The 12241-nt window shown below is 67.3% G+C and overlaps 5 protein-coding genes across 5 annotated transcripts; 3 read left to right on the top strand and 2 right to left on the bottom strand.

Annotated features, from left to right (window-relative positions):
* Positions 1-1186: 1186 nt before the first annotated feature.
* RPS27 (ribosomal protein S27) lies at positions 1187-2286 on the bottom strand. Its single transcript, XM_082011436.1, has 4 exons — positions 2266-2286; positions 1928-2036; positions 1709-1819; positions 1187-1406 (listed from the first exon to the last, which is right to left on the bottom strand). Exons 1-4 carry the CDS (start codon positions 2269-2271, stop codon positions 1378-1380), a joined length of 255 nt encoding a protein of 84 aa, XP_081867562.1. The 5' UTR covers positions 2272-2286; the 3' UTR covers positions 1187-1377.
* Positions 2287-2640: 354 nt separating this feature from the next.
* RAB13 (RAB13, member RAS oncogene family) lies at positions 2641-4949 on the top strand. The gene is made up of 8 exons (XM_082011422.1): positions 2641-2770; positions 3770-3830; positions 3917-3977; positions 4113-4190; positions 4271-4360; positions 4439-4504; positions 4597-4647; positions 4726-4949. The coding sequence occupies exons 1-8, from the start codon at positions 2647-2649 to the stop codon at positions 4798-4800; spliced, it is 606 nt and encodes a 201-aa protein (XP_081867548.1). The 5' UTR covers positions 2641-2646; the 3' UTR covers positions 4801-4949.
* A 427-nt stretch (positions 4950-5376) lies between these two features.
* Positions 5377-6527, top strand: JTB (jumping translocation breakpoint; the record flags this gene model as incomplete). The annotated part of the gene is made up of 5 exons (XM_082011421.1): positions 5377-5453; positions 5550-5590; positions 5698-5783; positions 5927-6006; positions 6137-6527. 5 exons carry the CDS (start codon positions 5377-5379, stop codon positions 6291-6293), a joined length of 441 nt encoding a protein of 146 aa, XP_081867547.1. The 3' UTR covers positions 6294-6527.
* Positions 6528-6767: 240 nt separating this feature from the next.
* On the bottom strand, positions 6768-8652 carry CREB3L4 (cAMP responsive element binding protein 3 like 4; the record flags this gene model as incomplete). The annotated part of the gene is made up of 8 exons (XM_082011562.1): positions 6768-7050; positions 7144-7240; positions 7324-7399; positions 7496-7564; positions 7638-7744; positions 7820-7897; positions 7986-8095; positions 8235-8652. The coding sequence occupies 8 exons, from the start codon at positions 8650-8652 to the stop codon at positions 6806-6808; spliced, it is 1200 nt and encodes a 399-aa protein (XP_081867688.1). The 3' UTR covers positions 6768-6805.
* A 1064-nt stretch (positions 8653-9716) lies between these two features.
* On the top strand, positions 9717-11629 carry SLC39A1 (solute carrier family 39 member 1; the record flags this gene model as incomplete). The annotated part of the gene is given in 4 exon segments (XM_082011729.1): positions 9717-9746; positions 9749-9896; positions 10405-10535; positions 11003-11629. Coding segments are annotated over 4 exon segments (936 nt in total).
* Between the last annotated feature and the right edge of the window lie 612 nt (positions 11630-12241).

The following is a 12241-nucleotide window of genomic DNA, read 5'->3' as shown; positions in this document are numbered from 1 at the left end:
CACGTCCGGGGTGGGGGGGACAAGTGGGCACACACGACCTTGTGTCCCCTAGGGTGTCCCTGTGCCCCCCCCTAGTGCCACTGTCACCCATGTCATCCCACGGTGTCCCCATGTACCCCCCAGGGTGTCCCCATGCCTGCCCCAGGAGTCCCCTACAACCACCGGGGTGTCCCCACACTGCCCCCAGGCCCCCACAACCCCCCCAGTGTCCCCCCACAGCCCCCAGATCAGGTGAGGCAGGAATAGACTGAGCCGGGGACGGGGGGGCTGCCTGATCTCATTGCTGCCCTCCTCTTTTTGCACACCCAGTTTTACTCCCCGTTTTGCACCCCAGCTTTCAACTCCCCCCATATTATTTTTTGTTAACACTGTAGCGATAGGACAAGGGGTAACAGTTTAAACTAAAAGAAGGGAGATTCAGACTAGATCTAAGGAAGAAATTTTTCACAATGAGGGTGGCGAGATGCTGGCGGGGTTGCCCAGAGAGGTGGGAGATGCCCCATCCCTGGAGACGTTCAAGGTCAGGTTCGCCGAGGCTCCGAGCACCCTGATCTAGTGGAAGATGTCCCTGCTCGGGGCAGGAGGCTGGACTAGATGGCCTTGAAAGGTCCCTCCCAGCCCAAACCCTTCCGTGATTCTACGAAACGCCCGATCAAATAGTGAGATCAAAATGACAGGATTCAACTTCACCCCAACTTCCTGCTCCTCCCCCAGTGAAACGGGCAAACGGAGGCAGGGAAACCATCCGTGTTCTCCGCTCCCCCGATCCAAAGGGCATTAAACATCCCTGCCCTCAACAGCTTTTTCTTCGAAGCGATGACAAAGCGGAAGCTGCCTGTGTGCAGCGCTTACCCTCACCTCTGCAGTTCGGGTCAGCGAAGCAGGAATCCCTCAGCCGCTCGCGGGCTCTGACCAGGTTCTTCTCACTCTCTTTGCTGTTTTAGCAGCCACCAGCTGTTACGTTCCTCAGCAAGTGAAAGAAAAGGTTTATAGTTCAGTAATTAATATTTACGGACAGCGGAAAAGCATACTTCTTCCCTTTGTAAGCTTTAAGACCAATTAGGCACATCCACCTTTCTTCAGGAAACGAACTCGGCTCATTCTAGGAAAGACTGGACCTGACAACAATCAATTCTCTTGAGCCACCATCCCTTTGATTAGAATCAAAGCATTAAAAGCCAACTAATTTCTATGTATTTTATCCAAAATTTATTGACAGCAAGATGGGTGGGGCCACAGGGACAGCAGGAAAGTCACGTTTGCGGTTTGGCCTTCCGTGGACGCCTGCTCGGGTCGGGCCCGGAGACGCAGCCCTTGCTCCGGCGCTCTGGGCGGCCGTCTGCGCGAGTAGTCCCATCCATCCCCTGCTCCCTTCGCTTAATGCTGCTTTCGTCTGAAGGAGCAGCCTGACCACGAGGAGGAAAAAAAAAAAAAAAAAAACATTAAAAAATGTTTTTTAACATTTAACATAGGCAGAGCAGTCAGAACCGCTGCAGCCTCTTGAAATCCCTTCTGTGCAGGGATTGCCTTCTCTCACCAGCCCAGATTCAGCGGGTTTTGCCTGAAGAGCAAAGCACATCCCGCCAGTTCTAAGAACGCCCATAACTGAGTGGTTTTTACAACCTTCCAGACCAGCAAATTCACGTCTCCACAAGCCATCTCGGCTTCAAAGACCAAGGAGGCGGCGGGGCCGGGGGCTGCTACCCACCTTCTGTCAGCCTGGCCTTGCCCCCCGTGGGCTGGCATAGCACCGTCGAGCAACCCACGCACAAAACGACGGTCTGAGCGTGGCTGAACACCGTAGTGATCTTATAACAACCTGCCAGGAAAGTGAGAGCGCTGAGGGAGGCGGGAGAGACACCGGGACCCGCTGCCCCCTCCCCGAGGCCGGAGTCCGCCCGCCCCCCGGCCCGGCCCGCCGCCCTACCGGGGCACTTGACGTCCATGAAGTAGGAGTTTGGGCTCTGCACCAGCCGCTTCTTCTTGTGCTTCCTCTTCTCCTCCTCGGGGGAAGGGTGCAGCAAGTCCTTCGCCAGCTGCGGGAACAGTCACCGTTAGCGGCCCGGCCCCCACCCGCCGCCATCTTGGGGCCCCCGCCGTGGAGATGGCGGCGGTTCTGGCCCACCCCGCCGCGGCGACAACCGGGTCCACCCGCCTCCCTCTGTCCTTCCACATCCTCCTCCCTCCCCTGCGGCGGCGCTGAGCCCCGCCCGGGTCGGGGAGCGGCGACAGCGGGCTAGGGCCCGGGGCCGGTACCGCACTCACAGGCATGTTGGCGTGGAGGCAGCTGCGACCGAAAAGGGGCCAAACCGGAAGCGGGAGCCGGTATATCCGCTACGGGGTTCCCCGCACGGGCGGAAGTGAGGGGTGGCCACGGGGCAGCGCCATGTTGGGAAGGTCGCCGGGAAGGGAGGGGAGAGACGTCATGTTGGGAAGGTCAGTTGTGTGCCGCCATCTTGGGAGGGACTCACGGGGGGGGAGTCGTGACGTCGGGTGATCAGTGCGTTGACGTCACGGGAGGCGGTGACGTCATGGCGGCGGGGCTGGGCTCGAGGCGAGTCCCCGCCCGGCGAGGGCCGGGCCGGGGCCGGGCCGGGTCCCGGTGGCGGCGGTGGGGGAGAGAGGCCCGGCGGCGGGCGGGGGGCCATGGCCAAGGCCTATGACCACCTCTTCAAGCTGCTGCTGATCGGGGACAGCGGCGTGGGCAAGACCTGCCTCATCATTCGCTTCGCCGAGGACAACTTCACCAGCACCTACATCTCCACCATCGGTGCGTGAGCAGCACCCCCGGGGACCCCCCACCCGGGACCCCCCACCCGGGACCCACCGGGCGCGGTGCCTCCCCTCCCCTCTCCTCCCCCCGGGTCCCCACCGCGCACCCCGGGGTCCCTCCCATCGCTCGCTGCCCTCCTCCTTCCCCTGCCTGCCTCCTGCCCGCGCCCAGGCACCGGCAGGATGGCGGGAAGACGGGGACGACACCGGGGACACGGCTGCGCCGCGGGGCAGCTCTGCGCCTCGTCCCGGTCGGTGAACGGCACGGTCTCAGCCATTTCCAGGGGCTGCATCGCGAAAGAAGCCGGCGTGGCACGGTGGTGCCGGCCACGGCTCGACGCTGGTCCTGCCCCACAGCCGCCACCGGGCCGGGACCCTGGCGCCTGCCGTCCCATCCTCCTCCTCTGAGTTTCCTCCGTGCTGGTAAAGCCATTTCCTGAGCCTGGCGCAGCCGCCCCGGCACAGCCCATGCCATAAACTCCAGCACGGACATGCCGGCTGCCAGCTGCTGCCTGGGCTGCGGGCCAGGCTGCGCCCCACCATTATCCTCCCAGCCTGGGGCTCCAGCCCTTCCTCCTCCTCCTCCTCCTCCTCTTCAGCCCCTGAAACGGGGGTTCAGGGATGCGGGAGGTTGCGGGGGGCATCTGCCAGCCTTTGGGGCTGGTTGACTTGATGGGGGGGGTGGTCCGGCAGCTCTGTCCGTCTCGTCTGCCCCCGGCCCCGGCGTGGGTAGCTTCGCAGGCAGCCGGGCGGGGAGATGCCACCCTGCAGGAATGCTGCGTCCGGCGGGCATGGGGACACCGCTGACCGGCTCCCACCCACTGCAGCTGGTGCCAGGCCTGGACTTTGTCCCCCATCCCTTTCCCAGGATGCCAGACAGTTACTGGGAAATGGGAGACTGGGACTGGGAGTGGAGCTGGGATTGTTTATGGCATCCCCTCCCAGTGCTGGTGCAGCCCCAGCATCACCGTCCACTGTCTCTCTTCTCCCATCCCAGGGATTGACTTCAAAATCCGGACAGTGGATATCGATGGGAAGAAAATCAAGCTGCAGGTCTGGTAAGTGGCGGGGGAGGGCAGGGGGGTGGAATTGGGGACCCCCTCCAATGTCTGCTTCACCCCCCTCCGCTCTGCCTCTCCCTCAGGGACACGGCAGGACAAGAGCGCTTCAAAACCATCACAACAGCCTACTACCGCGGCGCCGTGGTATGGTGGAGGGGTGCCAGCAGCACCCAGAAAGGCTGGGGCAGCTCTTGGGGGGGACCTCAGCTGCCTGGGGATGAGGACCCCCCCAAGCCCAGGCAGAGGGTCCCTGCCCCACTGACTGCGCCATCCCGGCAGGGCATCATCCTGGTGTATGACATCACCGATAAGAAATCCTTCGAGAATATCCAAAACTGGATGAAAAGCATCAAGGAGGTGGGTGTGCGCTGGGGCTGGGGTCACGGGGAAGGAGGGGTTGGGGGGGGGGGGTCCTGCCTGCACTCTCCTGCCCACAGAATGCCTCTGCCGGGGTCGAGCGTCTCCTCATCGGCAACAAGTGCGACATGGAGGGCAAGCGCAAAGTGCAACGGGAGGAGGCTGAGAAGGTAGGGGGGACCACAATGGGGCTGGGAGGGGTTCCCTCCCAGTACCCAGGTCAAACGAGGGGTCCCCTTGTCCTGCAGCTAGCGAAGGAGCACGGGATCCGCTTCTTCGAGACCAGCGCCAAGTCCAGCGTCAACGTGGAGGAGGTGAGGGTGGGGGGCGGCACAGGGAGGGGGTGCCCCCCATCCCCGGGTGGGGTCCCCGGGTGGTGACCCCACTGACCGTCCCCACTCTCCAGGCCTTCAGCACTCTAGCGCGGGACATCCTGCAGAAATCCGCCCGGAAAGCCGTGAGTGGGGCCGGGGGGGCCGGGAGAGGGACCCCCCCTGCTCCGGCCCCCCCCAACCCCTTCCCCTCCCTCTTCCAGGCGCCCAGCAGCAGCAGGCTCCTCCTGGAGCCCGGCCCCCCGCGGAAGTCCGGGGGTAAATGCTCCGTGGCCTAGAGCCTCCCCCCCGCCGCCGCCGCTCCCCCCGCCGGCCCCGGGGCAGCGCGGGCGCCTCTCTGGGGCGGGTGGGGCAGGGGGCCGGGGGGCTCCCGGCCGGAGCGGGGCGGGGGGGGCTGACTCCCCCGGTCCGCACCTCATGCCATAAAGCCCAGCTTGTGCCTTGCCCCGTCTCCGGTGTCTCTGTTGGGGACGCGGGGGGGGGGGAAACGGGCCCGGCGGGGGGCGGCGAGAGCCTGGAGCGCCGCCGCGCCGGGGCCACGCAGAGCCACGCCCCTTTCGCCCCAAACCACACCTCTTCACTGGAAACCACGCCTCTTCGCTTAGAACCACACCCCTTCGCCCAAAGCCAAGCCCATTCCAGTCGCTCAAGCCCCGCCTCCCCGCGAAACCCCGCCCCGCCACAGTCCCGCCTCCCGCCCGGGTACCGGCCCTTGTTGCACAGGCGCAGACACACACACACGGAGCCCCGCTCCCCCCTTCCCGTCGTCCCCCGCTTTTCCCAGCGGCCCTCGCGCCTCAAAATGGCGGTGCTGCCAGAGACGTAGGGTCCGGCCCGGTAGTTCCGCCGCACCGATGGGGCCCCACGGCCCCGCCGGGCCGCGCTGCTGCGCCCTCTACGCCGTCCTGGGTGCCCTGGTCTGCGGCCTGCGGTGAGCGGGCGGCTGGGGGCGAAGCGCAGCCGGGGGGAAGCACAGCCCGGCCAGGCCCGGAGTGCGGCCCTTACGGCGTTTCTGCTCTTTCCACAGGCCGGCGGCGGCGATGGCGGCAAGTGAGGAGAGGCGCTCGGGTGAGTGCGGGGCCCGGCGTGGCGTGGGCAGTGGGGGGCCAGGGGCTCGAGCCGGCCCCGGTGAGTTCCCGGTTGGCCCGCACTCAGCGGCCGTGTTCTTTCCCCAGCGAGCCCGGTGGTGGCCACACCGTGCTGGCGGGTGGAGGACTTCGTGGTGGCACAGGAGTGTGCGCCTTGTTCCAGCTTCCAGGCGGTGCGTATGGGCAGCGGCGGGGCTCTCACCTGTTCGCCCAGTAGGCTGGGCCACACCATGCCCTGCCCCGGGGCTGGTGGACACGGGGGAGACAGGTCCTGCCCTGGTACCGTCTCTGACGGCCTGGCTCCTCTTGGTTGTAGAAGACGATAGTGGAGTGCGGCCCCACGGGCTTCATTGAGAAGATAAACTGTGCCACCTCCAAGAAGGATGAGTACAAGAGGTGAGTGTGGGCCGTAGGGTGGGGGGATGGGGCAGCCGTGAGCCTTTGAAGGGGTCACAGGGGGAGGCGAGGTGGGATTTGGGGCCGAGGCAGTTCCCTACAGGTCTCCTAACTCTCCCTGTGGGTGCAGCTGTCGCTCCGCAGTGATGGAGGCACACGTTTTCTGGAGGTTTGTGGGCACCATGATGTGCGTGGCCGCCGTCTTCGCGGTTCTGGTGGTGTGTCGCCAGCGTGTGCTGGACAGGAAGGCCCTGGAGAAGGTCCGCAAGCAGATCGAGTCCATTTAACCGAGCCTGGCTGCCCTGGAGCGGAGGACACTGCTCTCCCGGTGCTCCCAACTGGCTGGGAGGAGGAACAGGTCCTTTGGAGCAGGCCCTGCCCTGCTCCGTGAACACGGAGTCTTGCTGGGAGCTGCTTTCCGCTGCCATGGGGGCGTCCCGTGGGCCTGGCTGAGGGGTGCCCTGCCCACCCGGGGAGGAGCCCCGGAGAGTGCGGTGTGTAATAAATCCTGATCGTTGTCACTGGAGTGACACTGGCATTTGTCCCTGGGAGGACAGGAGTGATGTAGGGCTGCGCCGCCGGCTCCGCTCCCCCATTGGAGCTCTGGGGGGAGATCCCCAGCCCTATGGGCCCCACCCCAGGCAGCGCCGACCCTCCGACACACGTTGGATGCAAATCAGGCGCGGGTTTATTCACTGAGGGGAGGCACAGTCAGCACCCCCTGTGCGGGCTGAGCTGGGGTGTCCCCCCACTGCTGCCCCCAGCCCAGGGCCCCAAAGCAAGGGCTATTCTCTGCCTGTCACATTTCATCCCCGTGTCCCTGTTTTGCTGTCTCCACATCCCCTGGGGGGGCCTGGCCCGAGGAGTTGGTGCCCAGCTCCCTGCTGGGGGCAGGCCTCCCATCCCCGTGCCCCCCATCGGCTCCGTCTTCCTCTGCAGCCGTAGGTCCTGGCTCTTTCACCCACAGCCACCCCGGTGCAGGGAATGGGGCTTCTCCAGCCGGTCCCAGCAGCTCCCCCTGGGTCAGGATGTTCCTGGAAATCACTGTGGGAACAGGGAATGCTGAGGTGGGCAGCACTGCAGGGTCGGGGGAGCTGCAGCTGGGCCCCCCCAGGGCTCCCGCAGCCTCCCGGTTACCTCCGGTGGGCCTGTCATCGTCCCAGCTGTCCCCTGGGCCCCAGCGGAAGGGGCTGTAGCTGGGGAAGAGGATGAGTCCCAGGGAGAAGAGCAGGATCTGCCGGGGAGGGAGAAAGAATGATGTGTCCCTGAGTGGTGCCGGGAGACGCTGGTGTGCCCGGTGTGGCGCGTATGCCATACCAGGATGCAGGTACCAGTCTGGGCGGCCTTGTCTGATGTCTGCTTGATCAGCGCCTGCAGCTGCTGCAGCAGGGACCTGCGGGACGAGGGGCTGGCAAGTGCCTGTCCTGGTGCCCCCCTCCCTTGTTTATCCTGGCACCGTACCCATCCCGGCACCCTGTGCCACGCTCACCCGTTGCGCTTCTCCAACTCCTGGACTTTTTTCCGTAGCTCCTGGTTCTGGGCTGAGCATGCGGCCGCCCTGCCCGGGCAGAGACAGGGATGGGTGAGGGGATGCAGGGTACATGCTGGCTTGCGGTGCCGCTGGCACCCACCTGCTCTCCAGCCCATCCAGGTACTCCTTCTTCCTCCGACGGCTGTCCTGGGCGGACTGCTTGTTCCGGATCTTTCTCCTCACCTTCTTCAGGATCCGCTCCTCAGCCTGGAGGGAGGCAGAGGGCTGAGCCCTGCCCCATGCTGCCCCCCAGCCACCCCCTCAGCTCCCCAACAGACCCACCTGGGTGAGGGGCAGGGTGCCGGGCAGCGTCACCCCCTCCTGTGCCAGCAGCCGCTTCTCCTCCTCTGTCAGACGCAGCTGCCCAGAGATGGGACACGCGTGGGGGTGGGCTGGGGGGTGTCCGGCCCCCCCGTGAGGGGATGCAGGGGGGGCTGCAGGGACTCACCGTGGGGCTGGGCGCCTGCGGGGTGGCAGGCAGCGGTGCAGGCAGGGGCACAGCAGGCAGCTCGTTGATGATGCAGGAGCTGGGGAGTAGCGCGGGGCACAGCCAGTCATCTGTAAGGGGGAGAGGCAGCCGTGTCCTGCCTGCTCCTGCCTGCCCCAACGCGGGGAGCCACACTGCTCTTTGGCCTGCGCCGCGCTGGCAGGAGGCGGCCCCCGGGCTGAGCCTTGCTGGGGGCTGAACCCCACTGACCCAGCGGGATGGAGATGACGCTGCCGTGCAGGGGGGCACGGAGGTCGCAGACCACCTCGGAGAGTGCGGCAGGGGGCTCGCCAGGCCGGGGGGCTTCCGGGCCGCCATCCTGGGAGCTGTGGCTGCCTGGGGAGCCAAGGTGGCCCCCCGAGGAGGCAAGGTGGCCCCCCAGGCCACAGACAACGTTGGGGTTCACTGTCAGCTGCAGCAGCTCCTCGGCTTTGCTCCCCTGCAGCCTGAAAGATGCTGGCAGGGAACACGCGAGGGGAGACGGGGACCCCGAGGGGACCTCAAGGGTTCCCCTGGCTCCCCTGCCAGCCGGTTCTGAGCCACCGGGAGCCGGGACTGGGCTGGAGAAGGGGGGATCCGAGAGGACGTTACCCAGCAAGAGCCCGTCCAGGAGCTCTGGCACTTCCATCACCGGGGCTGAAGGGTGAGTGGGTGGCGCCGGTCACCCCGGGGGGGGAGGGGGTGCCTGGGGACCCCCTGCAGGTTCAGTGCCCTGACGTAGCGGGGATGGGCGCCTGGGCCCCTCGCTCCTCGCCTTGGTTCCCCAGTTGCGCAGCCGCCTCCGCCCGGGGCTGGGCACCAGGATCTCCGGTATCCTGGGCAAACCTGGCCAAGTCCCACCCCCGGAACCTTACACCCTTCTCCGCCCCCGGCGTGGCCTCGGTTCTCCTCTCCCGCCTCTTCTACCGGGGGGGTACCGGCCGGGCTACCGGGGAAACCGGGCTGAGACTGCCCGGGTACCGCGTCCCGGAGGCACCGGGAAGCAGCAGCCAGCGGTTCCGCGGTGGAGGGGCGGGAGGAGAACGAGAACCGATCCCGGGCGCCGCTTCGCAGCAGCCGACGGTAGCTCGAAGCCCGGGCCGGTCCTCCCCCGGTAACGGGGCCTCCGGGACAGCGAGGCACCGTCGGCCGGTTCTCTCGTTTCCTATTGGTTGCGACGCGCGTCATTCAGCGATACCGTCGGGGTTTTCCGAGTCGCTAATTGGCTGCGACGCGCGGCGGCGGCTCCGCCTTGTGGAAGACCGAGGACGCGCGGATATGTAGCGAGCGGTGAGTGGAGGGCGGGGGGGGACACCAGTCCTGGGACGGGGACCGGGGACCGGTCCCGGGACGGAGTCCCGGTCCCCGATCCCGGTCCCTGATCCCGGTCCCGGTCCGCCTACCCCCCGTTGCCGTTACCGGAGCGCTTCCTCGGGCCACTCGCGGCACCCGGGGAACCCCCTCCCAACCCGCCACGATGTTCCGGGCACCGAGGGCTCGGGGACAGAGACCAGTGCCAGCGAAGGGGGGAGTGCGTGTGTGTGTGAATCACCGGGGCCGGGAGGCTGCACCGGCCGCTCTGACTGTCCCATCCCGTCCTGTCCTGCCGTAGCTCCGGTTCGTCCCGGGGATGCAAAACACCGTCGAGGCGGCGGTGGGTCAAAGTTTCCCCCGCGGTTGGCGTTGAGCTCCCCATACCGGAGCCCGGGCGTGATGGAGGTGGGGATGGGGACCGGTACCGGGCGGAGGAGCTGGCCTGGAGCCCCGGTACGGCGCCGCGGCCTCCGCCCGGGCTGGAGGCGAAGCTGGGATCGCTGGTGCTGCTGCTGCTGCTGCCCCTCGCCTGCGGCCTGGCCCCGCTCTGCTGCTTCCGACAGCCCCCCAGCTCCGCCGGTACGGCTGGCCCGGGGCTTGGGGGGGTGGGTCTAGGGGTTTGGGGGAGTCCCAAAGGGCCTTGGAAGGGTCTGGGGGGATCCCTGGGGTTGTGTCAGCAGAGGGATTGTCCCAGAGGCTTGGGAGGTCCTGGGGGTCTCAGAGGTCTGGGGGTCCCAGGGAATCTGGAGGGGGGGGGGGTGTCTCAGGGGTTTGGGGGTCCCTGGGAGCCTGAGGGTATCTGGGGTGCCTGAGGCTGTTCCAGAGGGCCTGGGGGTGTCTGGGGGTCTCCCGGGGAGTCAGGGCCATCCCGGGGGTGTCCAGGCTATCCCAGGAAGTTGGGGTTCCCAGAGAGTCTGGGAAGGGAGGTCTGAGGTGTCCCAGGGAGTTGGGGAAGGTCCAAGGGGTCCGAGGTGTCTGGGACAGGCTGGGGACGGGGGTGTCACCTGGGGCAGGGCTGACCCCAAAGGACCTGGTGGGTCCCGGAGTGCAGGGCTGTGGTGGGGGTCTCAGCCAACCCGCCCCGCAGACGCCCGCAGCCCAGTGCTCAGCCTGGTGAGCTGCTTCGCCGGCGGCGTCTTCCTGGCCACCTGCCTGCTCGACCTCCTGCCCGACTACCTGGCCAGCATCAGCGCCGCGCTGGAGGGGCTGCGCATCACGGTGAGTGCCCTGCCCGGGACCCCCCCGGGGCTGGGGTCCTGCCCCCGCCAGGGACCCTGCATCTGGGGAACCCCAGCTCTGCCCCCGGGGTTTCCCGGAGGCTGTGCTCCCCGGGACCGAGGTCAGCAGCTCCGGCTGGGTGCGGGGTCCGCTGTGCTGGGACAGTGGGGACGGGGACGGCACGGATGGGACAGTGAGGAGGGGATGGTGGGGAGGGGGACGGCGGGGATGAGATGGCGGGGAGGGAGCTGGCAGGGCCGGGCTGGTGGCGGCGGAGCAGCCGGGAGGGGCCGGAGAGGCCAGGCCAGCCGGGAGGCCCTCGTGTCCCGCCGTGACTCATGGAAAGATCCTCCCTCTGCCCACGGCTTCCCGGCAGCCACCGCCTCGGGCTTCCTTTCCCAGGGCCGGCTGCAGGCAGGGCCAGCTGCAGGCAGGCCCTGAGCCCCCCTTTTCCCTCCTCCCTTCAGCTGCAGTTCCCCTTGCCGGAATTCATCCTGGCCATGGGCTTCTTCCTGGTGCTGGTGCTGGAGCAGGTCGCGCTGGCGCAGCGGGAGCTGTCGTCCGTCCCGGAGGAGACGCGAGCTCTGCTTCCCACCGGTTCCATCCAAACCGTTTCACCGCAACCCCCGGCTCCCGGTGCCCGGGGTGCCATCCGCGCCGGGTTGCTGGTGCTGGCGTTGGCGCTGCACGCCGTGCTGGAGGGGCTGGCGCTGGGGCTGCAGGAAGCGGAGGGTGCCGTGCTGCGCGTCTGCCTGGCCCTGCTGCTGCACAAATGCGCCGTGGCCTTCAGCCTGGCGCTGAAGCTGCTGCGGGGTCGCCTGCGGCCGCCGGCGGTGGTCGCTTGCTTGGTGCTCTTCGCCATGATGTCACCTCTGGGCGTGGGGTTGGGGACGGCGGTGGCGGCGGGCGCGGGGCCGCGGCAGCGCCTGTGCCGGGGGGTGCTGGAGGGCTTGGCGGCCGGGACCTTCCTCTACATCACTTTCCTGGAGATCTTACCCCAGGAGTTGGGGGTCCCCCAGCATCGTATCCCCAAGGTCATCCTCCTCCTCGCCGGCTTCGCCCTTGTCACCGCCATCCTCTTCATCAAGATCTGAGACACACCCCCCTCCCCGGGCTGGGGGATCCCCCCTGACCCAGGCAGGACCCCGGGGCAGGGGGTTCCCCTCTGCACCCCCTCCTCCGTGGAAGTGCCAAAGCGCCGCTCCAGGGGTAGTCCCTGGCCCTCCGCGCACGTCGGGGAGGGGTCTGCCTGTGGGGAACCTCCAAGCCCTCATCGCTGTGCCTCAGTTTCCCCACCTGCACAGGGGGAAGGGTGCTGTCCCCCCATGGGACCCCAGAGGTGTGGGGGGGGGATGAGTGCGTGTGTGTGTGTCCCAGCTACAAGTGTCCTTAGAGCGCGGGCGGGTGCCCCGGGGGGCACAGCCCCGGCCCCCCCGCCGGGGAGAGCTGTTGGATGAAGCCAATAAAGGCCTGGACCCAAGGGTGCTGCCTCTGCCTGGGACGGGGGGGGCTGGGGGGGCTGCAATACTGGGGGACACACACACACAGAGACAGTGCCTGCGGGGGGGCACAGCGCCCGGGGGGGCCCGCAGTGCCCCCCCCCCCCCCCCCCCGGGCTATACGGGCTGTGGGGGGGTTCAGACCCCTCAATTTTGGGGGATGGGTGGGGTCGGCTCTGTTCCCAGCGGGGGGGGGGGGACCCTGCT

The sequence above is a fragment of the Phaethon aethereus genome, assembly GCF_964289735.1.
Source record: "Phaethon aethereus genome assembly, chromosome: 28".
Lineage (NCBI taxonomy): Eukaryota > Metazoa > Chordata > Aves > Phaethontiformes > Phaethontidae > Phaethon > Phaethon aethereus.
This window is presented reverse-complemented; position numbering and strand designations above follow the sequence as displayed.